This window comes from Megalobrama amblycephala, linkage group LG9 (genome assembly GCF_018812025.1).
Source record: "Megalobrama amblycephala isolate DHTTF-2021 linkage group LG9, ASM1881202v1, whole genome shotgun sequence".
Classification (NCBI taxonomy): Eukaryota; Metazoa; Chordata; class Actinopteri; order Cypriniformes; family Xenocyprididae; genus Megalobrama; species Megalobrama amblycephala.
In genome coordinates, this window is record NC_063052.1 from 31,146,393 (window position 1) to 31,173,747 (window position 27,355).

General features: G+C 35.6%; 1 protein-coding gene across 2 annotated transcripts; it reads left to right on the forward strand.

The window, feature by feature from the left end:
- Positions 1-26,496, forward strand: vegfba (vascular endothelial growth factor Ba). 2 transcript variants are annotated; one of them, XM_048202790.1, is made up of 8 exons: positions 1-1,403; positions 6,747-6,789; positions 9,012-9,208; positions 12,460-12,533; positions 16,768-16,800; positions 18,087-18,170; positions 21,312-21,518; positions 22,474-26,496. In XM_048202790.1, the coding sequence occupies exons 1-8, from the start codon at positions 1,320-1,322 to the stop codon at positions 22,493-22,495; spliced, it is 744 nt and encodes a 247-aa protein (XP_048058747.1). In that variant the 5' UTR covers positions 1-1,319; the 3' UTR covers positions 22,496-26,496. The 2 variants fall into 2 exon arrangements, with proteins under 2 accessions (XP_048058747.1, XP_048058748.1); XM_048202791.1 differs by having other exon boundaries at positions 4-1,403; positions 21,315-21,518.
- The last annotated feature ends 859 nt before the right edge of the window (positions 26,497-27,355 follow it).

Here is a 27,355-nt window from a genome sequence, read left to right on the forward strand (position 1 = left end):
GAACAGGTGTCTCGCGTCATGCGTTTCTAAACTGAAAAATGTTTTGTCAGGTAACCTTAAAATGTGATTTATGTAGTAACTTGTTTTATTTAAGTTAAAAATATCATTAAATATTACCTAATCGAGTAGATTAAACATACTCAGGTGAGGTAGATATCTACTCAAGATAATATCTACACAGTTTCGCTTTTAACGCTATATCGCAGCTAACCAATCCGCATCCAGAACCGAAAGTATTCGTTTTATAACTATCATCCTATCAGATCCGTCTGATTTTAAAAGATAATTTTTATTTTATATTTTATTTTCTGCCTCCTTTAAAAAGAAAAAACTCAAAATAAACTGACAGAGAGAAGCACTCAAATATAGACAGGGGGAGTCGGTTAATAATTGTCCACCTTACGATGCGCGAGCATTACACCTGTGCTTGTTTGCGCGCGAGCAAAGTCTGCGCGTCAGGGGGGGAAAAAAAAGAAAAGTTCCACGAGCGCGACGGTGACGCGCACCGAGAGTTGCGGAGCGTGTGAGTCCTGAAGGGCAAATAAGAGACTGGAGAAAACGACCTTAATCATATGAAGGTGCATTTCTCTCATTCCTATTTCATATAGGCGCACATGCATTGCATTGCGCATGTTGACAGAATAGATTATGTATATGTCGAACATTTAAATGATAAGATCTTGTGTCTGACAAGCAAAGCGTCATCATAGGTTTTGGTGGGCATGATTTCACTGGTGACCTACAGTAGCACGGGATGCGCCACACAAAGCAAAGGGTCTGAAATACCAGACGGGAGACACAGAGACCTTCAGGAGGCTCATAACATCGATTCTTGAGGATATATTTATTTGTTACCGGATATATATTTCTCTGGACCGTAAGGACGTACTCTACTTCCACCGGGAATTCTGCTCCGAGGAAGCCGGTATAAATGAAATGCCCGGAATGCATGGAAAACTCTCCTGTAATATAACATATAGCCCTTTGGGATTATTATAGCTAGGTGTTTATAATACATACGGCCATCTGAGCATCTCAAAAGCCTTTATACTCAAAGCAGTCTCTTTTTATATGCTTTAAAACTTAAGATATATTTTATTTTGGTTTATTTTCTCATTAAACCATGACAGGAATGACAATTGCCCTGTTTTTTGAGAATCTTCTGAGTAAATTGTCCCTGTTTGGATTAAAGATGTTGGATTCGGATGTGAAAGTGGAATAATCATTCATCGAGAATTAACAGCTCTAAGGACTGGACGTTGGACCTCTGTTATATTATTTACACAACTATTTCTGACTTTTCTTGGTGAACTCAAACAATGGGGATCAAGCTGAGAGTTATTCTGGGAATGTTTCAGTTCGTCTCACTTACCAGAATACCCACACAATGTGCCAAGACACCGGTAAGAACATGCTTTTTATTATCATAATCATATTTTTTTCATTATCTAAAATATTGGAAAGTAGCATTGCAGTGTTCTCTAAGTGCTTATTAGGCTGTTTTAATTAGCTGCTGTAAAGTATGTGTTCTTTAACTATTTTAATTAATATTTAAACTTTAATGGATTCATTTAACTGCTCTGGTGTGGCTGTCTTTTATCACACACTTGATAAGTATCTTTTATTATGGCAGATTTTACACTATTGCTTGTAAAATGCACTTTATAGAGCCGAGTTAATGCTCAACACTCTTCTGAGCATTTTATGTGTTGAAATAACCTGACGGTCATTGACGTTTGGCTGGATGGGAAAGGTGCTGCTTTTAAAGATAGAAAAACCCTCCAATTTATTAGTGATCACTACAGTGGATATATGTTTTTTGTGTGTTTATTGTTGCCTGAGAGCACATTAAAGCACATCATGGAGGTGTGGCCTATATGGTGATGTGATTTAATCTGATGATGATATTAATAATATAACAATTTAATATAATGCTAGAATAATATTAAATGTTTTAACTGGTTTAATTAAATACATAATTGAATGTGTTTATAATATATATATATATTTTTTTAGTAATGTCCTAAACACTAAGTTATTTAACCCCTTTTTTGTGTCTTAAAATATAGTTTCTAATATCTCGTATAGCCTAGTCTTAGAATTTTTTGCGTATTTTTAAAAATCATATTTTAAGAAATATACATGTAGATGTAGTGCTATATTTGTTTGCCCTAAACACTAAATTGATGTCCTTTTTTTTTGGTCTGGGTCTCCAAAGGGTAGACAGTGACGCACTTCCTTCCTTATCTTTATCTCCACTTACACAAGCTTTTGTCAACATTACAGCCATCAGGCCAGTATATGACACCTATTGTTGGCACCATCAGCATTGCGAGTTGTAGCCTATGAAAGCGGGATGGCAGAATGCACTGAATGTGCGCATCTCCGTTATTCGCGAGCGCAGCGGTATGTGGTCGGTGTACGTGTGACCGGAGCTCTGCTTTATGGATGCATATCATAAGTCTTCATAATGATGCAGCTCCACTCATCGTTTGTCCTGTTGTGTTTAGCCGAAACTTCGTTTATTTATTTTAGACTGCAGTTTGGCTGTAGTATATTTAATTTGATGATGCTGAAGATGCCGTGAAATGTAAACCTTCAGAATGTTGCATTGCATGCTGCTAGTCTTAGTGAAAGTGCATGATAAGGTATGGCACGATTTTTAAAAGTCTAACCCTGTGACCTTTAGGTTTCTCCCTGTCACGTGCACAGTGATGATGAAGTTGCTATTGACAGGTGGGCAGTGTGAACGTTTTCTGTTTATGCGGTGCAGGCCAGAAGTCTGAGGGCACTAGTGAAATACTTATATTTTGCATATTTGTATTTCAAATAAAATAATGAGTATAACAATGTGAGAGGAAATATAACTATGTACGTAGTATTTGGTTTGTCTCCTCTTGCTTTACAGTTACCATGCAATCTAAATGGGCAATTATTTTTTTATGGATTTTTTAAATGGAATATTGCAGTATTTATTATAAATTATTTATCTGTGCACATTATTATTATTATTATTTAATTCTGTGCACTTTCCCTCCCTCTTGCAGCAAGTTCTCTTCTCTGATGATATGTTTACTGGCATGAGGGTGGGGCAACCTGTCACTCACATGAGATCCACCAATAGCAAACCACAACAATCCAAAAATGCTGGGTTAAAAACAACCCAAGTTGGGTTGAAAATGGACAAACCCAGCAATTGGGTTGTTTCAACCCAACAGTTGGGTTAAATGTTTGCCCAACATGCTGGGCAGTTTTATTTAACTCAACTATTGTTTAAAAATTATTATATGGCTGACTTAAAATGAAGCCAATATAGGTTGGAAATTAAAAATCAGGCGCATAATTACTAGAGGCAGTAGTAATAATCAAAAGGTAAACATTTATTAATAAGCAATTAATATTGTTTAATTACTTCTCATTAAACGTATTGATAAATGTTCATTTATTAAAACATATTAATAAATGTTCATTTCCAACATACTTTGAGTTCATTTTAAGCAAGCAATACAGTACACAAAACAACCTAATCATTGGGTTTGCCCATTTTCAACCCAGCTTGGGTTGTTTTTAACCCAGCATTTTTTAGACTGAATCAATTCTCTGTGGACAAAATCCAGTCCTGCCCTACACTCCTGGGCAAAAAAAAACTGGCTAAACTAAGCTTTTAATTGTCTTAACCATAAATTATTGGTCAGGAACTTAGCAAAATTGAAGCAAATGCACTACTTAAAAAGCCATTGCTGTCTCAGAAAAACATCAAAACAGAATGAAGTTTTTGGCTGAATATAGGAAGTTGTTTGTGGAGTTATAAATCACAATGAAACACAAGTTGCATGGTGATGCACCAGAGCGGTGTCTTTGAAAATCTGCTGAGAAATATAATGATAAATGCATCTCTACCACAGTGAAGTATGGAGGAAGAGGAGCCTTTTTAGCTGCTGGTCTTGGTGAGCTGCTTCACTGTGAAATATCATTTCGGAGTACAGGAGAATATTGCTGAATAGCTTGCTTCCATAAAATTCAAAGTTATCTAAAGAGGAATGATCAGATGTTATTTTCAACAAGACAATGCTACTCCTGCCCAAATTGCAAAGACATCCAAGAAGTGGCTTGAGAGCAAGTCCATCAGGCTCATGTTTCGGTCAGAGTCCAGATTTGAACTCTATAGTAAATTTTTGGTCTCACATTAAACTCAAACAAACTGGGAGACATTTTTCAACTACTCATTAACGGTTTGAAGCCATTAACATTGAGTGGAACAACAATGACTCTTCTTCTTGTAAGAAGCTGTCTGCAAGTTTACTAACACGGCTTAAACATTTAATGGGTTAGTTCACCCAAAAATGAAAATTCTGTCATTAATTATGCACCCTCATGTCATTCCAAACCTGTAAGACCTTTGTTTCATCTTCGGAACACAAATTAAGATATTTTTGATCAAATCCGATTGGCTCAGTGAGGCCTCTATTGACAGCAAATTAATTTACACTTTCAGTGCCCAGAAAAGGTGCCCATTTTTGGCTTGGCCCTTTTTTTCCTTTTTTGCCCAGGAGTGTACAGTTTGTCTTGCTCGAGAAAATGTTTCCCTCAGACATTCTTCACAATATGGAAGAAAAGACTATCACAACTTCCTTTTCATGCAGCTGACATGAAAAAAACCTGATGATCATGTTCTCTAGCATGATTTGAGAGGTTTCAAAGAGCATCTTTGCTTCAGTGGAAGGAAAAAACTGCCACTGTCAAATGATTAATCATGATTAATCGCATCCAAAATAAAAGTTTGTTTATACATAATATATATGTGTGTACTGTGTATATTTATCATTTATATATAAATACACACATTTAAGAAATATTTGCATGTATACATGTGTGTGTGTGTGTGTGTGTGTGTGTGTATATATATATATATATATATATATATATATATATATATATATATATATATATATATATATAAAATATGAATGTAATATATTTTTGTTAAATATATACATGCATTTGCACAGCAAAATCACTAGAGTTAAATCAACTCTGCTTGGAGTACATATGGTCCCTCTCTAAACAGTGTTAAAGTAACTCTTAACAAGAGTTTAAGTTAATGATATTATTAAGTGAGTGTTAATTGAGTGTTAGTGATGAACACCTGCTGTTAAAAAGCAGAATCACTGAAGAAAAGAGAAACACAAGAACTATAGCTGACTTCAGCAACAGTCTTAGATGAAATCAACTGAAGATATAATACATTATATCTCTCAAGATCTCAGTAGAGGATGATTATCTTTTCTTCAGTGATTCTGCTTGTTAACAGCAGGTGTTCATCACTAATGCTCATTCATCACTTAATTAATCGCTTAATTATCTCATTAACTTTAACTGCTTCAGTGTTGCTTTAACACTATTTAGAGAGGGACCATATGTACTCCATGCAGAGTTGATTTAACTCTGGTGATTTTGCTGTGTGTGTATTTATACATAATAAATATATACACAGTGCACACACATACATTATGTAAACAAACTTTTATTTTGGATGCGAATAATCACGATTAATCATTTGACAGCACTAAAAAAAACCTTTTTGTAGAAAGGAGTTCACATGTTAAGTATCACAAATTTGGTTATATTTGACCTAGAAATTATCCAAAATCATACATTTTACATCCTAACTTTTCTCTTGTTTTAATGCATGAACATCCAAAAATGTTTAGTTTGCTTCCAAGCTTAAATTAAAAAAAAAAATTAAAAAAATCCCAGATTTTCCATGTGATCTCAGACTTTTGGATCTGCCATATAGCAGTGCCTGATACCTGCTGTTCAGTTTGAAAACCTCATTTCTTAATGCTCGAGTCCATTCACAGATGCCAGACAGACCCACGGCTGCAGGTGGAGGGGGACTGTGGGAGAACGAGGCAGCTGAGCTGATGATTGGTGCTCAAACTCAAGGGCTCTTAGAAAGAGAGGGCTGACGCAGCCAAATCCAGCCAACTGCTGCTGCAAAAAAAAAAAAACCCTGGCAGCATTGAGATTTTTACTGTGTGAGCATTTCAGGGAGAGAAAGTGAATGTTAATATGTGTATGTGTGTGTGTGTGTGTGCCAGTCCCCTTGCCAGCTCTGTGCTGGCTGCTGTATTTCACAATGGCACCAAAACAGGAGGTAGATGAGGAATTGAATGACTCAACCTTCATATTGCAACACAGAATCTGCAGACGCCTCCCTACAACGTAACTAAACCCAATGCCGTGCAATGATCTGCCATGTCTTCTGATAAATGTTGTTTAATTCCATTAAAGCTTTATTTATTGCTCTGATGCCATCATTGCAGAATAAACACACAGAAACACTCATTCTGTGAGGGTATAAACTGAATGTGCTGGCTTATATCAGTGTGAGAGATCACCTATAATGTGACTGTCACACATGCTCAGAAAAACTACCCACACAGAAAGTAGTAAGGCATGGTGCAGGGAAGCTATGTATGCGTGTGTTGTTTGCGCTGTAGTGCAAAGTCTCAGTGGTGACCTTGTTCCATTGCGTTGAACCCACTGAATGAGGGCTATGTTTGTGTGAATGTGTGCTAACGTCCACCTTTATGCTGCTCTGGCACAAGTAAACACTAGAAAAGCATTAAAGAATCATCAGCAATATGTTCAGTGGAATCAGTTCTTCATAGCACCATATAGGCGGTTTTGTTATTGTCCCTGCTATGTTGTGTCTGATGCCTTGTCTGTGTCCTTTCCTCTAGTCAGACCACTGGATCCCAGCAGAGAGTCACAGATCTGGAGAAGGTATTGAGCTTTGCTTTCTTTTCTACACTGGTCCCACTTTATATTAAGTGGCCTTAACTACTATGTACTTACATCAAAAAATAAGTACAATGTACTTATTGGGTTCATATTGAATTGCAAAACACTTTTGCTGCTGTTGAGGTGGGATACGGCTAAGGTTAGGGAAAGCTTTGGTGGTATGGGTAGGTTTAAGGGTGTGGGTAAGGTGTAAGGGATGGGTCAACAGTGTAATTATAAATGTAATTACAGAAATTAATTACAGATGTAATTACATGCAGGTGTTTTTAAAATACAAGTACAATGTAAAAACATGTATGTACACAATAAGTGCATTGTATCAAATTATTAATTTAAATGTAAGTACATAGTAGTTAAGGCCACTTCATATAAAGTGGAACCTCTACACTTATTCTCATAGGTGCATGTGTGCATTACTGATTTAGTGAGGTTATGTCATAAAATGGATCGTTCTGGTCCTCAATGCTCACAGCAAAATGTCATGTTTCATTACATAGCACCCATAATGGCCAACCTTTATTAAATTAAAGACATTTATAATGTTACAAAAAAATCTATTTTGAATAAATGTTGTTCTTTTGAACTTTATTCATCAGGAATCCTGACAAAATGTATCATGCTTTCCACAAAAAAATGTTATGAACTGTTTTCAACATTGATAATAAGAAATGTTTGAGTAGCAAATCAGCTGATTATGTGACACTGAAAATTCAACTAAAACAATTTTTAAAATATATTAAAATAGTTTTTTTAAATCATTATAATATGACCATTCTTATCTTATCGACACCAAACTTTTGAAGTTTTCAGTGTATTAACTTCGATTTCGTGATTTTTAGTGAAAGGTCAATTAAAAAAGCTTTTATTTTAAAAATAGTATGATGATTTGGATAATAAAAAGATATTTCATGCTGCATTATAGGCAGTGTTGAAGGGTAATGCATTACAAGTCACTTGAGTTACGTAATCAGATGACTTTTTTCACGTAACTAGAAAAGTAACGTATTACTTTTAAATTTACAACAAAATATCTGAGTTACTTTTTCAAATAAGTAACACAAGTTACTTTGTTTTCCCATGTACTGACTGACACCACTCCAGTTGCCATGTTGAGAGAAATGAAGAATATTCCTCAAAATGAATAAAAACAGTGAAATGCAAACTCAGAATACTGCACAAACCTGCAAAAATAAAAAAATATACTTTATGTATTTAATCTCACTTTATTAACCAATGTCTTTGCTGCTGACCTTTGATGATCCAATTAAACCATGCTAATAAGCAAAAATGACTTTAGATAAACATTTGTGCTTAAATGTTTGCACAGAAAATGTTTGGCTTGTACATTTGATGTTTATCAGAATGAAGCATATTTATTTCACTTTTGGTGTGAAAGGGCCTTAACATTTGCCAAAAATAGAACTTTTTTTGTTGTTATTAAAAACAAACAAGCAAGCCCAGCCCAGCTCAGGTGAGAAAAAGTAATGTAACACATTACTTTTCATAAAAAGTAACTAAGTAACGTTACTTAGTTACTTTTTTTAGAGAGAGTAACGCAATATTGTTATGCATTACTATTGAAAGTAACTTTCCACAACAATTAAAGGTACTTCAGATCAGTGTATTGGTTTGTTTAAAATACCTGCACGTTGGTGCTTAATATCCAGAGGAATGTTCTGGGTTAAATGCAAATTATGCTTTGTAAATGGCATCTTTGACATGCTGTCAGTTACCACAGGAAATGATTAAATACAGTTTATAAATGCAAGGAAATCTTGTTCACAATGCACTTACATTTGAAGTCGATGGTGCAAGGCATTGCCACGGGATAAATGTTAAAATACACACAGTGAAAGTACAGCCATAAGGCTTATTTGTGTACACATGAGATTAGTGTGAGAGAATCCTTTACAAACATTGTGCCCAGTTATATCCATTATTTCAACACTTGTCTTGAGCATGTTACGCACAAGGATACCAAGAAGGGAAAAATTAACCAACAGGAATTCAGTTGATAACATGTCTACATAGAAACAGATATTGTGTCAATAATTTAACATCTTGCATCAAGATTTATGTGTATATATAATGTATAATATATTAATGTGCACATAAACCCAGTTTAATGTCTCAGATGCTGTCCCGAACCTGAACTGTTCATTTAAGAGTGAAGTGTTTTCTTACTTTTATTCTCTTTCTCTCAGTGGTGAGGTGGTTGGATGTGTATCAGAAAAGCGGATGTCATCCCAGAGAGACGCTGGTGGAAGTTTGGCGGGAGTTTTCGTGGGACACGCATCACCTCTTCCTGCCGTCGTGTGTAACACTGCGCCGCTGCGGAGGCTGCTGCTCCGATGAGGCGCTCGAGTGTGTGCCATCACAAACACACACACTTGTAATGGAGGTACACACACACAAATGCACCTAATGCACTTCTCACAGGTGTCCTACCACAGGTGGAGTTCATCACATTATTGGCAGTTTTAACATGCTATAATGAATGATCTGTGGGGTATTTTGAGCTAAAACTTCACATACACACTCTGGGGACACCAGAGACTTATTGTAAAAATGGGCATAATAGGACCCCTTTAAAGGGTTAGTTCACCCAAAAATGAAAATTCTCTCATTAATGACTCACCCTCATGTCGTTCCAAACCCGTAAGACCTCCGTTCATCTTCGGAACACAGTTTAAGATATTTTAGATTTAGTCCGAGAGCTTTCTGTCCCTCCATTGAAAATGTTTGTACAGTAGACTGTCCATGTCCAGAAAGGTAATAAAAACATCATCAAAGTAGTCCATGTGACATCAGTGGGTCAGTTAGAATTTGTTGAAGCATCGAAAATAAATTTTGGTCCAAAAATAACAAAAACTACGACTTTATTCAGCATTGTCTTCTCTTCCAGAATCCTTTCCATTGAACTGATTCCATTGATCGATGTGCGTTGGTAATGCTCTTTTACGTCGCCGTGGTTGTTTTTGGCGATTAGGACATCCGCGACATTTTGAAGCATCGAAAATACATTTTGGTCCAAAAATAACAAAAATAACTTTATTCAGCATTGTATTCTCTTCCGGGTCTGTTGTCAATTCGCATTCATGACTCTGCTTCTTCTTCTTCTTTCCTGTTTTACGGCAGTTGGCATCTAGCTTATTGGTGCATTACCGCCCCCTTCTGCTCCGGAGTGTGGTTCACGACTCCGCAGTGACGCTGCTGACGTGTTATCTGGTGCGCCCGAGCTTCGTTTACAGTCTGAGCGAGTCGCACGCTGTATTCAAGCTATTCTACATTGTTTGTATTTTGGTATTGCTATATTTTTTAAAGTGGTGTGTAAGTGTGCATGTCGCGGATGTCCTAATCGCCAAAAACAACTACGTAAAAGTGCATTACCAACGCCGACAGATGAAAGGATTCAATGGAATCAATTCAATGGAATCAATTCAATGGAAAGGATTCCGGAAGAGAAGACAATGCTGAATATAGTCGTAGTTTTTGTTATTTTTGGACCAAAATGTATTTTCGATGCTTCAACAAATTCTAACTGACCCACTGATGTCACATGGACTACTTTGATGATGTTTTTATTACCTTTCTGGACATGGACAGTCTACTGTACAAACATTTTCAATGGAGGGACAGAAAGCTCTCAGACTAAATCTAAAATATCTTAAACTGTGCTCCGAAGATGAACGAAGGTCTTACGGGTTTGGAACGACATGAGGGTGAGTCATTAATGACATAATTTTCATTTTTGGGTGAACTAACCCTTTAACATTTATAATCCAACAAACTTCTTTTTGTGAAATGTTTGGCTTGTAAAGTGTTCTTGAGATATATACCTGTAAAAATGAATGTCAGTTGTTTTTGATATTTTGTTACCTAATGCAGTGGCATTCATATGTGTATATCATTATCTACAGTACTGTTCAAAAGTTTGGGTCAGTAAGGTTTTTTTTTTTTTATGTTTTTGAAAAAAGTCTCTTCTGCTCACCAAGGTTGCATTTATTTGATCAAAATACAGTAAACAGTAATTCTGTGAAATATTATTACAATTTAAAATAACTATTTTCTATATAATGTATTTTAAAATGTAATTTATTCCTGTTATGCAAAGCATAACAGCTTCATTACTCTTCAGTTACATGATCCTTCAGAAATCATTTGAATATGCTGATTTGCTGCTCAAGAAACATTTCTTATTTGTACCAAAGTTGAATAAAGTTTTTTTTTTTTTTTTTTTTTTTTTTAATTTTTCAAAAGTATTAATTTGTTTAAAATAAAAATGTACTGACCCCACACTTCTGAACGGTATGGTAATGTAACACTACACTATGCAACATTTGTCCCTTCATAGAAACCTTTCACACATACATGTGCTTTCTTACATTCACGTGGCGGTTTGGAACATTCATGTTACACACTCAGGTCCTATAAAAATGCTTAAAGGATTACTTAATTTTAAAATGAAAATTAAATTTTTCCAATTTTCATTTGAAAGTGAACTAATCCTTTAAATACAGTTTGGAGTAAGTACACCAATATACAACAGATTTTAGGGGCTATGTACCTCCACACATAATCTCAGCGTCAGACTTCACGCCCACACTCCATTTGCTAAGTGTCTGATGCTTACGGCACACAAAACTGGAAACAATTTTGTGAAGGCAAAAGTCTGAATCTTCTACAGGTTTTCTAGAAGCCTGGTGTGCAGTCCGACCAGGAAACAAAGCAGTGTTTTAAAAGATCCGATACCACAGCAATGAATATTTCAGATGAGCAACTAAATGCTGGATTTCAAAAAAGGTTGTAAAGTTCACAGCATTGAAACTTCAAGACGTTAAATTTAGAAGAGATGTGTTGGCATGTTTTCCGACGGGATATGGGGAAAAGTATTATTTTCCAAGCTTGGCCAACCCTTTGAATTCCCAAGTGATTTTATTCGTTGTGTGTTTCCTCTCACATCTACAATAGAAGGTCAGGAAATGTCTGCTGCATATGCAAGTAAACATCAAAGTATCGATAGTCTGTTGTGGCATGCCGGTCTGTTACTGTACCCACCCCTAAACATGACGTTAAACAAAACAAAACAAAACTGTGATTGGTCACTTTACATGTCAGTAACAGCCTCTTCCTGACTAAGGGTGTATTCACACTAGGCACGGCTGCCCTGAACCACGCCCGGGCACAGAACGGAGTGATCACACTACTCAAACGAACCGGGTTTTGGGGGTCAAATGCACTAGGGCACAGTTCAGTACACCCTAAGTGTGCTGTCTTTGGCCAGTTGCAGTGGCTATAGAGCCCAAACCTTATGTCATTAGGCAAAGGGCTGACTACACGAGACTACGCCACACACTACCCCCTGTATAATGCAAGATCTCAAACCTCACGGCTTAGCCAGAAAGACACACACACACACACACACACACACACACACAGAGGACACACAGCATGAGTTAGTCATACATATTCAGTGTGGGTAGATGGAGTCTCTAGTGTGATGGATCAGGTTGGATCCTGGTCACGTACTATATATAGAGATTGAAGGATAAAAGATGGGGTCATTACTATGCAGAACAGATTGCATGTATGTATGTGTGTGTGTGTGTGTGTGTGTGTGTGTACTGACTCCTGCTCTGTTAATCTCCACAGCTCATGAGGACCTCATACATGAAGCATGAACTTGTGCAGCTGCCTTTCATTGAACACAACCAGTGTGAGTGCAGGTGAGATACACATTATACATATTTCAACAAGCTGACTTAGCAATATAAATAAGGGCCAGCATATCATAGATTTGTGTTGTTTTATATAAAGATATTTATGACTGACTAATACAAACCCTAAGAGGCAGTTCACATGTTTATCTTGATGCACAGTCTTGAAATTGTGGTGCTTGTGGCTTGAATTTTTACAATAATAAAATGATTTATATGTATAACAAAACTGATAATTATTTAAAAATCAGATCATTGTAAATTGTAAGAAAACAGATTCTGAAATAGTCAAGTTTTTCTTTGGTTTTCAGAATGTAAAATGACATTCGCACATTGAATAATCTGCCAGAAAGCAGGTATACATACCGTTTAAAAGTTTGGGGTCAGTAAACTCTAAAAAAAAAATTAAAAAAAATTAGCTGTTTCAACCCAGATTTGGGTCAAATATGGACAAACCCAACCCTTGGGTTAAAAATTTAACCCAATGGTTGGGTTTGTCCATATTTGACCAAAATTTGGGTTGGAACAACTCAGCTTTTTTTAGAGTTATACAATTTTCTGTTTGTTTTTGAAAAGTTTTTATGTTTTCACCAATTATTTGATCAAAAATACAGTAAAAACAGTAATATTGTTAAATATTATTACAATTTAAAATAACAGTTTTGTATTTGAATACATTTTAGAAATTGTAATACATTCTTTGATGAATAGAAAGATGAGAAGAACAGCATTTTTTTTAAATAGAAATCTTTTTTTAACATTTTAAATGTCTTTAAGGTCACTTTTGAATTGAATGTGTCTTTGTTGAATAAAAGTATTAATTTCTTCAAAAAAAAATCATATTGACCTCAAGTTTTTAAACGGTAGTCTATTTGTTCAAAGGTCATGAATATGTGTGTGATAAAGGAACACAGTTCAAGGAGTTTACATGACATAATTGCCTAGTTATTAAGCATAATTGGTTGTAAGAATTACTATATTTAAAAATCATTTTAACCTTTGAAAACCACTCAAAAGGGAGGTTTAGTAACATTTTGCCAACTTTTGGGGTGGAATTTTGTCCCCAAAGAATAGCTAAGTAAACCCACCCACACACACCAATTCAAAGCCTATCTGACTTTCAGATCACCCCCCCCCCACACACACACACACACACACACACACAAATGCACTTCCACCCTGTTTGTCACATGGGGAATGACCCCATCTCCCCACGGAGTACTTCCTGAACCCAGCCACAGAAAGTCGTCACCCCTGAAACACTCTTCTGCTGGCACATAGCCGAGCTGTCAACATCAGCTCTTTATCAGGTCATTGTGAGGTTCTCCTCAAAAGCCCTTTCAGAGGTTGTGGGGTTCGGATTAAGGCCAGGGATGGAGCCGAGCGTTCGGTAAGAGCATTTACATGCGCTCGCCTCTCTATCCTCTCTTTGTAATACTGATCTGCCCCGTACAAACTGAACTCACCGCTGTTGACCAACACTGAGTTACTTAAACTCCCACACAGGCAACCAGCCAACATTATTAACTCTGTTTACCTGCGACCATTCTGATCGCTCACGTTATCATGCAATAAAACATTTATCTTGCTGATAAAGATTACAGGTCATTGACGAATAAGGTTTTTAAAAGTGTAAAAAAACATAATGGAGATATAATTCATTTTGAAGTTTTATTAAGTGTTAACAATGAGATTATGTGGGTTTTATAATCAATAAACACTGCTTTTGTCATTTTTTACAAGATGGACAAAATGTGTCACCAAAAATGTCATTCGGTTTAACGAAAATTTCAGTTTTACCGAATGACAATTTTGGTTATACCGAATGACGATATTTTCAAACAATCCGAACAGGCTAATATCTAGTTTGCTAGCCATTTTTTTTTAAATATTACAACATTTTCCATGTTTTATAGCAGTTGTACCAAATGACCTGAGGTTTGGGGATGCGTATGAGGAAGTGAAAACAATAATTTTCAAATAGTTAAGAGAGAGTTAGTTACTTTGCTTCAAGATCAAGCGGTTCTTTGCAGGTGTCTGAATGATGACACATCCTGTCACATGATACTGACCGCATTCCGCATTGCAAATGGTCCCTTTATATTGTTACTCTGAATGACATCATTAAAATTAATTTTTCCAGACATTCTTTCTCATAACAAAGCAACGACTTCTACTCATAATTTTAATATCATTTTGAACTATGTTGATATATGATGTTATAAAATCAGGCCAGAATAAAAAATATATACCTTTATTACATTTTAAGATATTTTAATCACAAATGAAATGGCTGTATTGGCCTTTGGACGGTTAAACCGAATGACCTTTTGACACTTCAGAATCTTTAAAATACCTTATATGTAGCGAAATGTAATTAAAACCTTTTGGATTCAATAAAAGAGATCTAGTTGTACATACTTTGGATGTCAAATCTTTGTTTTTTATTATTATTAAGGCCTTTTGACAAAACATTGACCCTTACACTCTGAAAAAACATTATCTTATGACAAATATGTAAAGATAACATTTATACAATTGATATATGATAGACAATTATAATATATATACAGTCCTGATCTACATTATCTCATGAGGAAGTCAGGAAAGTAATAAATACTAATTTAGTCTTACTCATGACATGTTTCCTAGAATTGCCAGGGCGTTATTTGGCTGCTTAAGCATTCTGGATGGATGTCAGGGTGTTCATCAAATTTGTGTTTCTACAGTTAATAGATGGCTCTAATTGAAATTTGTAGCAAGCAGCATGTCGCTATGCACAATCAGAGGTGACTTCACAATTATTAAACAATAGTATGGCTTAAAGAATTGCAAAACCTTTTGTCAGTCAATCTTATTACTCACCCAATTAAATGTAATTTTACACCTCATTTGCACCGCAGAGGCATAACAACACAACTAGTTGTTCTCTCTGTAAGTGCTTAAAATAGCTTTTTTGATTATAATGTGTGTATCTAGTTTTGTTGCTTCACATTGCACCATTTGCGCTCAGGGTAGAAATATTTGACACTCTAATTTTCATTCAGCAGTACAGGACGAATTACAATCCAAAGTTTAATGCTTTTTTATGGGTTACAGCTTTATTAAAAATGAAATAATATGAGCAATAATAACCTTACTTAAAAGGATAAAAGGAATTCTGTCATTAATTACTCACCCTCATGTCGTTCCAAACCCGTAAGTCTTTCGTTCATCTGCAGAACACAAATTAAGATCTTTTTGATGAAATCTGAGAGCTTTCTGTCCCTCTGTTGGCTCAACTAACTCTTTGATGCTTCAAAAAGTTCATAAAGATATTCTAAAACTAATGAATATGAATTGAGTTTTGTCCAAATTTTCTGAAGAGACTTTATATGATGAAATTTAAGTTAAAAAGTAATGTGTTGGCTCAACAACAAAAAATTATGCAACCGTTTGCATTACTTATTTCAAGTTATGACAAGTTATGAGGGAATTTGCGTTCAACCAACAAGCTACATTGAGTTAGAGGAACTTAATAATTTGTAGCATAAACACAAATTTTTAAGTTTATTACTCAAAAAAATTAACTCCAGTTTACTCCAACTACCAGAGTTGTAGCCTTGGAAACAAGTAATCTTATCTATTTCAGTTCAAATCAACAGCTATCATAGCACAACAAGTAAGATATTAAAGTTTTAACTTGCAGCCATGCATTTATTTAAGTTGTGGTAACAGGTCCCCTGAATTACTATTTATTCACATAAAAACACTGATCAGTGAACATAAACAGAATCTCAATGCGTGATGCATGAGAATGAACCTCATTGGTTCTCTCGCACACATCAAGCAAACATGCTTGAGCTTCCGTTTACCACAACTAACGTGTGAGTTGATGAAAGTTTACATGTGAATAAAATCCTAAATTCAGATTATGTCTCTCAAAATTTGGACTAAACCACTCAATTCATATGGATTAGTTTTACAGTCTCTTTATGATCTTTTTGAAGTGTTAAAGTGGTAGTTGCATAGCTGTCTATGGAGGGACAGAAAGCTCTTAGATTTCATCAAAAACATCTTCATTTGTGTTCCAGGATGAATGAAAGTCTTAGGGATTTGGAACAAAATGAGGATGAATAATTAATGACAGAATTTTCATTTTTGGGAGAACTAACCCTTTAACCCTATGCGTATATGTGTGATCTTTCTTTTAATTTAAAATTTCATTATTATTCTGTTTTAACTGTCTGTCTTTTCCCTACAGGCTAAAAGCAAATCTTTACGCAGAGCCAACCAGGTAAATTTTATAAATTTGTGCATGTGTGTGTGTGTGAGAGAGATGTGAAGTTCACCAGCAATGTGAACAGCATTTACCCTCTCTTCCCTTTGCCCCACTGCGCAGACACACACACGCACGCACATTAACTCCATGGAGATGGTTGCTTGCTGAGTTAATTGTGTGTGAAAGGCAGAAGTGGTTCAGTCTGTTCTGCTCTGATACTAGTTTACTCTGACCCTGATGTTAAAAAGCTACTGTTATTTCCAAATATCCTTTTCATTGTGCTGTCTAGGATCTTTTAGATGGAAAAACACAATCCTGATTGCTTAGAAAAGTAATTGCACACCTCTCCTCAATGTGAGGCATCGTTCATCTCTGTTGCATAAACTCTGCAGTTTTATATTTATCTGTTTTTTTCAAACAACTTTCAAGTATGAGCAATAATAATGATAATTTTACACCGCTATTTTTGACAGTTTTATCACAAGATGGAGCCTCATTTAAGTGTGTATCCTGACGTAAATATATGCTAACCATAACCAATATTGGTAATAGAACTGTGGTGAGAGCAGGCGATAATATATTTAAGTGGGACGTAATGTGTGAACTTGGCATTGGTCCTCGGGTTCACACTTCCCTGTGCTGTAAAATTTTTACAAATAGTTCCCCCCCTTTATTGCCAGTGCCAATCTGTTCATTTTTGTTTGATCAATCTGTTTAACTCGGTTCGACTTACATTTATGGAAAAAGATTATCTGAATAAGAATGAGACTGACATGGAACATACCTTTTTAAAATGACCAGTGAGTTCTTCCCAGTAGAAATATATGTTTATGTACATGAAGATACCTTAGGAAAACACTGCATTTTTGCATTTAAAAAAAAAAATCTTGCTTTGGTGTGTGTGTGTGTGTGTTTTTGTGTCCGTTTTTGTGTCCAGCTGGCATGCGTCTTGCACTGTTGGAAGGGAGTCAGAAACCTAGAACCCTCCTTTGTTGGGAAACGGAACAGAACATTCATTTTATTGCTTAATTAGGCCACTGGCCCCCGAGGAGCCTTGGAGAGACCGAGGCCAAAGAATCACAAGAATTAAGACGTGATAAAGTCATCTTAAGAGCTCTCTGAATTAAATATATAAAATTTAGTTTAATACTTGACTTATTTTGACATCAAATTTTTAAAGAGTGTAGAGAAGTTCAATAAACTGGAGTCATGATCATGTAGTGATTTTTATACCTATTTACATTTATTTATATGTAATATTTATATTTAATATATTTAATATTTTGTCTTTTTGTTTTTAGGCAAGGCCCCCAGACAACAAGAAGAGGCAAAAAGCGACAAAAGGGGAAACCAAAACGAAAGAAACACATTGGGAAAAATTCATTGTATGTTCATCATATCTTATTACAAAAAAGTACTGTGATGTTACACAGAAGGAATTTTCTTAATCAGCATTTAAAGATATCTTATTATGTTCTTGAAAACAAGATAAATACACTTGAGAAGAAATTTTTTTTAAATTTATTATGTTTTTCCAGAGAATATATGAAGAGTTCAGATGCAAATGCCGCTAAACGCACCTCTGTCAAAAATGAGATAATGATATTGAGCGAATGCTCTTCACACATAGTATACGTTTATCAAACACTTTTGCTTCAAATCCGGTTCGTTGGCAGAAACCACTAAATGCCACTTCCCATTGTCAACAAAAGCCTCTAAGTCCACAGAAGAACCAATTGGAAGACACGAATCGAATCAATTGATTTGAAGATGAATGACGGTGTGTGTATAAAGTGGCTTTCAATTGCCGAGCTGGTTTGCGGTAAAAAACTGCTTTTGCTGGTTTTGCAGCAAAAGACAGTCAGATTTGTTAAATACCAATGAATTGACTAAAGTGACATTTTTGAAAATTAGGCATTTCAGTAACTGACCTTTTCATTGCCATTAAAGTGCAAAACATAGGAGCCTTTGGTACAAAATGCTCAAAATACTCTTCATATCTTAAGTTTATTTACCCAATTATGTTTTACATCTAACAAAATTTGGTGAAATTGAAAATTAATACCTTGATATCATGTACACAATGTTGGAATCTTGTTTTCAGGTTGTTTTTATACAGTTTGGTACTAAATGATTACCATATTCATTTACCATGGTATTTTCATTTGCACTTTAAGGTACTTCAAAGACTACCATGGTACATTTTTGGTACTCTTTTGTCATTGTAGAAATGACTATTGATCTACATTTAATAGAAGCCGTTTAGCAAGATTTGCCTTTATTTAGTACCATCAATATTATTAAATATAAAACGATTAGTTCACTTGAGAATTAAAACTTCCTGATAATTTATTCACCCTCATGTCATCCAAGATGTTTATGTCTTTCTTTCTTCAGTTGAAAAGAAATTAAGGTTTTTGAGGAAATATATGGATTTTTCTCCATATAGTGGACTTCACTGGGGTTCAACGGGTTGAAGGTCAAAATTGCAGTTTCACTGCAGCTTCAAAGGGCTCTACATGATCCCAGACGAGGAATAAGGTTCTTATCTAGCGAAAGATCTATCATTTTCTTAAAAAAATAAAAATAAATATATATATATATATATATATATATATATATATATATATATATATATATATATATATATATATATATATAATATATAAAAATTATATACTTTTTAACCACAAATGATCGTCTTGCACTAGCTCTGCGATGCGCCACGCATTACGTAATCACGTTGGAAAGGTCACGCATGACAAAGGCAGAAGTACCGCAGTAGGACGAAAAACTCCATCTCATTTTCTCCTACAACTTCAAAATTGGCTGACTTCATTGTTTTACCTTTTTTTGTAAAGGGCGTTTGATCTTCTCTTTGCACGTTCTCTTTGTAGACACTGGATCGGTACTTCTGCCTGTCATACTTCTGCCTTTCCAACGTGATGCGTGGTGAATCACAGAGCAGTGCAAGATGAGCATTTTTTGGTTAAAGTATATACATTTTTATTTTTTTAGAAAATGACCGATCGTTTCGCTAGATAAGACCCTTATTCCTCGTCTCGGATCATGTAGAGCCCTTTGAAGCTGCACTGAAACAATTTGGACCTTCAACCCATTGAACCCCAGTGACGTCCACTATATTGAGAGAAATCCTGGAACGTTTTCCTCAAAACCTTAATTTCTTTTCGACTGAAGAGAGAAACACATAAACATCTTTGATGACATGGGGGTGAGTAAATTATCAGGAAATGTTATGTCTGGAGTGAACTAATCCTTTAAAACCCATTTCGAAGCAACAAAGCGCATGAGTTTCTGGTTGTCTGGAGAACTGAAAATTTTCTCAAAATCCCTCTTTTTTGTACGTGCCGTGCTGCACATTTACTCATGCAACATTGACTTCCACTCAGAGAACAATTAATTAATTCCGGTTGAAGGGAAAGAATTCATCAGTTCCTCTCCTTCCTTTTCTGCTTTCGCTTCTTCGTCACTGGTTTTCGGTGAGGGCAAGCGGAGGGCGCTCCTTTTGGACCGGCTTTCCCTCCCTGCTATCCATCATCCACTCCTCCATGGATAGAGAAAGTGGCAAGTGTGAAATCAGGCTAATTTGCCAGCCAGAACGCCCCTCCCTTTTCCTCAGCCTCCCCTCCACATGCTCTGTCAGCCTCTCAAACCACTTCCACACAAAGATTGATTTTCTTCCTTAATTAACTCTCAGCTATACACTTCTCTCCAGTTTTGGTTTAGTTTAAAAAAAAAAAAAAAAAAGGAGAGAGGGAAAAACAGCCCCATCAGGCCACCATCCCATCAGAGACGTCACAAATGAGACATCAAAGAACTGGCGGCCACAGACAATATCCAGAGAGTATCTGTGCTGCCGCCATCCAAAAAGAAGATCAGGGCTGATGCATGCTCAGAATGCATTATGGGTCTTTTTGTGTTTGTTACTGAATTTAATTTCAAGTCTAATGTGGAGATGCAGGCTTAGGTCTGGTTTTGCAAAGTTAATGATTGCAAGGACCTACGTGCTCTTTGTCCGTTGTTGCGGTTTTACATAATTCACTTGGAGCTGGATTTGTCGGAACAAGCATTATGATCAGAATTGCGTTGCTCAATCACTTGGAGGCTTTTTCTACTATTTTAAAATTCCTCATAACCTCAGGACCTCTGTGCTCTTCAGTTTTCACAACTTGAAATTGAACTCAAAGGAATAGTTTACCAAATAAAAGAAATTTTGTCATTTAGGCAACATTCTGACCCTTCAATATTTTATTTTTCCTGTTTAACACAAAATAAAGGTCATGATGGTTTGTACCACTAAGATTTAAAATGGCTTCTCACACAAAGCTATCGTATGGCTTCAGTTCAGCACACTTGGAATATAGTGCAATAGACATGTATTACTTTCATGCTGCTTTTTTTTTCATTTGGAATGACATTGACGTGAATAAATAATGACAAAATGTTCATATTTTGCATATGAAGGTCTTCTCACCAACAGCTTATTTTCTTCCCTCTCGTGCCAGCAGGACTCTCGTGCCAACTACACCCCCTCCTCCTCCCCCTCCTACCCTACCGCCTAGCTCCGCCCCTCCACCACCTGCCAGAGAGGCGTGTCCACCGTGCCCCGCCCGCAGGATGACATCACAGCCTCCCTCTTGTGAATGCAGGTGCAGTTTGAGGGAGGTGAGCTGTTCAAAGAGAGGGAAGACACTCAACCAGCAGAGCTGCCGGTAAACACGCACACATACACGGCTAAACAACATTTAAATGCAACTCAGCGTGCTAAAAATAGAACCTTACACACAATGGATGCCCTCCATTTGCCCTCCATTTCCCCTCCATTTCATTGCACAAGGAAGTGTTTCTCCATCCGTGACCCATAGATCAGAAAGAGCAAGAAAGATGGATATAAAAATAGATTAAAACAAATTTTCCAGTTTTATATTGCATTGTCTTAATGCTCTTTAATGGTGTAACCACAACACTGTCGTTTAAAAGGTTGTGGTCAGTAAGATTTTTTTTTTCTTTTTGAAATGAATTAATACTTTATTTCCACAAGAAAGTATTCAGTTGATCAAAAGTGACACTTTTTACAAAAGATTTCTGTTTCAAATAAATGCTGTTCTTTTGAACTTTGCTGATCAAAGAATCCTGAAAAAAGTTTCCACAAAAATATTAAAGGGATAGTTCAGCCAAAAATGAAAATTATCCCATGATTTGTTCACCCTCAAGCCATCCTAGGTGTATATGACTATTTTCTATGGATATTTTTCTTACAAAAACCCATCGCTTCAATTCATGAGGCCTTTATGAACCCCCTTTAGCCGTATGGATTACTTTTATGATGGATGGATGGATGCACTTTTTTGGGCTTCAAAATCTCGAGCTCCCCATTCACTGCCATTATAAAGCTTTGAAGAGCCAGGATATTTTTTAATATAACTCTGAATGTGTTTGTCTGAAAGAAGATAGTCATTTACACCTAGGATGGCTTGAGGGTGAATATAAATTATGGAATAATTTTCATTTTTGGGTGAACTATCCCTTTAAGCAGCACAACCATAGCCTTACTTTTGAATGGTAGAGTACTGTAAGTATTATAATGCATTACAAAAAGCTTCAAGTAAAGTGTCACTGTTTTTAACATGTAAGTAATCTCTTACCCCTCTTCTCATTCTCTTTCAGATGTGAAACCCAAAGTGAATAGTGAAATCAAACCACCCGTATAATCCACAGATCAAACTTTGCACGGCTTTGAGGAGGTCAAAGGTTTGCTTATTCTTTTGTCATGGACTCTGAAGTTTGGGTCTCACCCAGAAAGAGGGTTTGCGCTTGGGAATAAACCACAGACCCACCCCCTGGCCCATCTGGCTATGTCCCACACACTATTTTAGCAGTATTAGATGCATATACATTCTGTTTGCACTGTATATCCACGTCTGTACCATGTGTATGGAATATCATCAGATCCTATTGTTGAGTTTAGGAAGCTTTTTGCCACTATAAACCAATCAACTTTAACAATTTGACACTGTACGATGGACATTTAGTTATAGTTCAGTGGGTCAATCGCTGGAATATTCAGCGCTTCAGACGTAAACTGTGGAGTTCTCATTGAGCTTTATCCAAAACCAATCCTGGGATTTTCTTCAGCTTCAGTGGATCCTCGTAGGCACGGACACACATCTAGTGTGATGCTAAGGACGACAAGCGTGCTCAGAACGTTCAAAGGGAAAACAGAATAAGGAAGGAGTCTTTTTTTTTTCTACCAAACTACTTAAAGTCTTAAGTGGAGAGTTTTTGATGGGATGGATGTTGACAGACCTTCAATGTTGAGAGAACTCAAGTGTCTTGCTACACAAACAGAGTGTCTCATCCTGAGAACATCCTCGGAGTGTCCTCTGACCCTCTGCTTGCTTTAAATGGTTGGATGGCTTGATTAGACGGATGGACGGGTGTCTGTGTGGTCTGAGTTGTGAATAATAAGGATCTGTGCGTCCATCCTAATTTATTCCTGGCCTCTATAAGTCCATAATGTGGCTTCACAGACTGTATCAATGAGTCTTTTTGTGTTTGTTTGATTTGCTTTTTGTTTGGTTTCTTCCTTTGGGAATTGAAAGCTTTTCCCACTGGCTAGCCAGTGAGAGGAATGCCAATAGTATAGAAACCTGGCGATATTCCATTGGTGCTTACCAAACACACGTCTTCTCTCTCCCACACCCCCGATTACACTCATTTTTCGTCTCTTTCTTTATCCTTTTCACCTCGTCTGTCTAGTTTGTATTCTTTCTCCCTCACACACACACACACACACACACACACTCATGCATACACATACAAATGCAAGCAGGTAAATATAAGCTTTCCTGTGTTGATATTGAAAGAAGAATTTATTTTATCTATCTTATTCATTTTGTAAAGAATACTAATGTTATTGTAGTCCTTTTTGTTTTAAAGAATGTTGCTTTGTGTATCTTTGTTAATTCAACCTATAGAATCAGGCTGGGTGGCCGTCGTAGACAAATTCACAGTCTCGACTTTGTGGAATTTGAGTAAAGAAGCTTTGAGAGCACCCGGCAAGCTTTAGAAAAAGGGAAGTGCCCATTCTGTGTGTGTTAAGTTTTTCTTCATCATCTCACAGGGTTGGGAGAATGACGTATTTATTTTTTATATTGAGATGCATTTTGTATTATGCTTTGCAATGTTTCTTTTGGGACATTTAATTTGCTGCGACTGTGATGATCCAAGAATATTCAGTATTTTTTCCTGATTTCTTCAGAATCATTCCAGTTTCCATCAAAGTCAGACCCAGCTAACAGCGAATGTTCTCAGAACTTTGGCTAACGTTCTAGAACGGTTATGAACAACGTTCTTCCAGTAACATTAATAGAATGTTTGTTCATAGTTATCTGGTCTTTAATAACATTCTCAGAACGTATACATCGTTCATGGAATGTTTTTCTGAAACATTTTAGTTAAAGTCAGTCCAATGTTTTCTAACCATCCTGTGCTCTTCGGTCATTTTTGACTGAAAAATGTTTTTTTTTTTTTTTTACTTAATTGAAATGGTACAAAACTTGGTAAAGATTTTGGCACTTGCTATAGGATTCGAAAAGGTTAAATGGTCCTGAAAAAAATAAGCGCATTGGAAATGAATTTCATCTAGTGAAAACTTTTGGTACTGCAGCCAAACAAAATTTTACTGAAAGCTCATTTTTTGAGATATCAAGCTCAAATATGGAACGCAACTTGTTCAGATTTATGACTTTGATTTTCTTGCAGTTTTAGAGTGTTTTTTTCGAAAATATATATTTCATATAAAAATTGAAAATAGTATTTTTATGCTTTTGTCATAACAATAAACATAAAATTCTTTAACTTTTTTTAAGTTAACTTTTTAAAACTTTTTTCACTTCAGCAATAATTTGCCAAGTGTTGCATTTTAAAATAGATTAAAATGAAGTCTGTGCTCTAAAGCATTCAAAATTTATGACCGTTTAAGTTGGAAATTTCATTTTTAGGTCTATGTTCAATGAATGAACTACAGCGTAAATATAATTTACTACCATAAAATCCACTAAAAAAATATTAAATAAAAAAACATTATCAAACTAAAATATAGTACATTCATTTTATTGAAATGAGAAAAAAAAAAATCATTTTTGACCGAACCGCGAAGAGCACCAGAGGGTTTAAATGTTACTACTTTTTTCAGACGATTCAGAGAACATTCAACAGCAATGTTCCCATAATACTTGCAAAATGATATAATAGAGAAAACATTGCCTTAATGTTTCCCTTAATTCCCTGGACGTTTTGAGCGCTCTAAGAAAACATTCAGAAATAACGTTTTCATAACCGTATGGGAACATTAGAAAAACATTCTCAGAACATATTTTTGTTAGCTGGAGAGGCTGAAGGTGAAAGATTCACTTACTTTTTTAATGGTGGTCATTTAACCAAACACTTCTTTTCCACCTTATATGTAGCATTATTGACTGAAATATGATTTTCAAGAGCAAGGAACTGACCTCACTTTAAGTGATTTCTCAGATTATTTGTTTAGTCATTACCTGCAATAATGTAAATTATTAAGATCCTTATGCACCCTTTCACCCTCCAGACTAGGATATCCACTTACTATCAGCATCTTTGTTAAAGTCAACATGAAATGTCATTTAACCCAATTTACTTCTGTAATGTGATGTATTTTTAGAGGAAAAAATAGGGTGGCGCTTCATTTTATGCACTGGCAGTTGATTGAATGGTAAAAATGGGGTGTTTCAAGCCAAACCTGAATGTTAGTTTGCCTAAATAGCTGTTTGGCTATTGGTTAGCATTATCCAATAGCCCTCATGGCCTAGGTGACATCAGCGGAAAAGGAAAGTCATTTCAGAGACGGAGTAAGTCATCCAGTTTTGATGAAAGATGTGAATGCAACTATTATTTTCTTCAGAATGAACTGCATGTACGATATGACCAGTAATGTATATTATGGAAGTGAATAGGGTTGATTTTGGGTTCATGTTGACTTTAAGGTCTGTTCTGTGTCGACTGGTCAATATGTTGTCCTGTTTCCTCGTCTTTGATGACTGGCTTTCCTTCAACTCTGCTTGCTGCTGTGAAATGTTCAGTGTGAAATATCCTGTGCTATAAACGTAGCATTTTCTCTCTCTCAACAGTAACATATATCAACTACCTCTGTGTGTCTGTACAGTTAATGTAACTATCACAGTAAGAATATAGAACCGTGAAAATATATAAATCAAAAAATACACAAAACGCATACAATATGAATGTACCGACAGAACTTCAGTGTTTCCATTCTCTTCTATGTAAAGGTAATTTCAGAGTGCTGTCGCTTTGTTCCGCTTTGAACCGCATCTGTCCGACATGTATCCAGGTAGAACAGGACACAACAGAACCCGATCTGTACCACTGTCAATACACGATATAAGCTTTGAGTGTTTGAACGTAATTAATAATGGTTATTGCTGCTATACCATCTGTGCCCGATTCTCCTGTGTGAACGTGTGTGTAATATTTGTTACAGAGAGACATAACCTGCTCTGCTTTATGTCTACAGTGTGTATACATTCAAACGTAGGTCTGATCACACACATACAGTATATATAAAACACAACAGCCATAAAGCAATGTGCTATATATTAATATAAATAAAGTGAAATGTCTTATTTTTGAGATAAATTTGTGATGATTTGATAATTCTGAAACATGTACATGTACATACGGTCAAACCAAAAATGATTCAGATATTTTTTATATGTTTTTACTAGTGGGTGCAGGACACTATAGTTCATTTATGTAAGTGAGGATAGCAAAATAAAGTAAACTGTGACATATTATACCCAAAAATTCTTCATATAGTGGACTAACAGTAAAATTGATAAAAATTTGGAACCAAAAATTACCATTTGTTTAAACTATAGTGAATAAACTGTATTAATGAATGAAATGTTCAGGGTGTCTGAATAAATTTTGGTTTGTACATATGCATAGACAAAATACATACAAAATGCATAAATTAAATTTATATTTAGGCGCATAAAGGTAATTTCAGAGTGCTTTATATATATTTTATATATATATAATTTTTTATATATGTAGAGGGGGTCACATTTTGTATGTATTTTGTCTATGCATAGAAAATCTTTGCATTACAGAGGTGAAACTTAAACATTAAACATCTGGTGCATCATGGACGTGAGAATCTGGTTAAAAAATATGGAAATTGTCATGAAGAAAAAGTATTTTTATAATGCAAAAAAAAAAAAAAAAAAAATCTTAATGGTCTTATAAATATGTGACCTGAACATCGTGAGAGGTAATATTTTGTGGTAATATGGTCTGTAGCTTGACATGTAACATGATTTTATGAAGACTTTGACCTTGGAGTATCATGTTAATATAATGCTATATATTAATCTTTCAGAGCCATGGTATATACATATCCTCTGATAATATCACTGCATGAGGATGCAGCAGAAGTTTTCTGTAGGGAATGCACAAATTTGCTTTAGTCTTTGTTTTATTCTCAATTCACCCT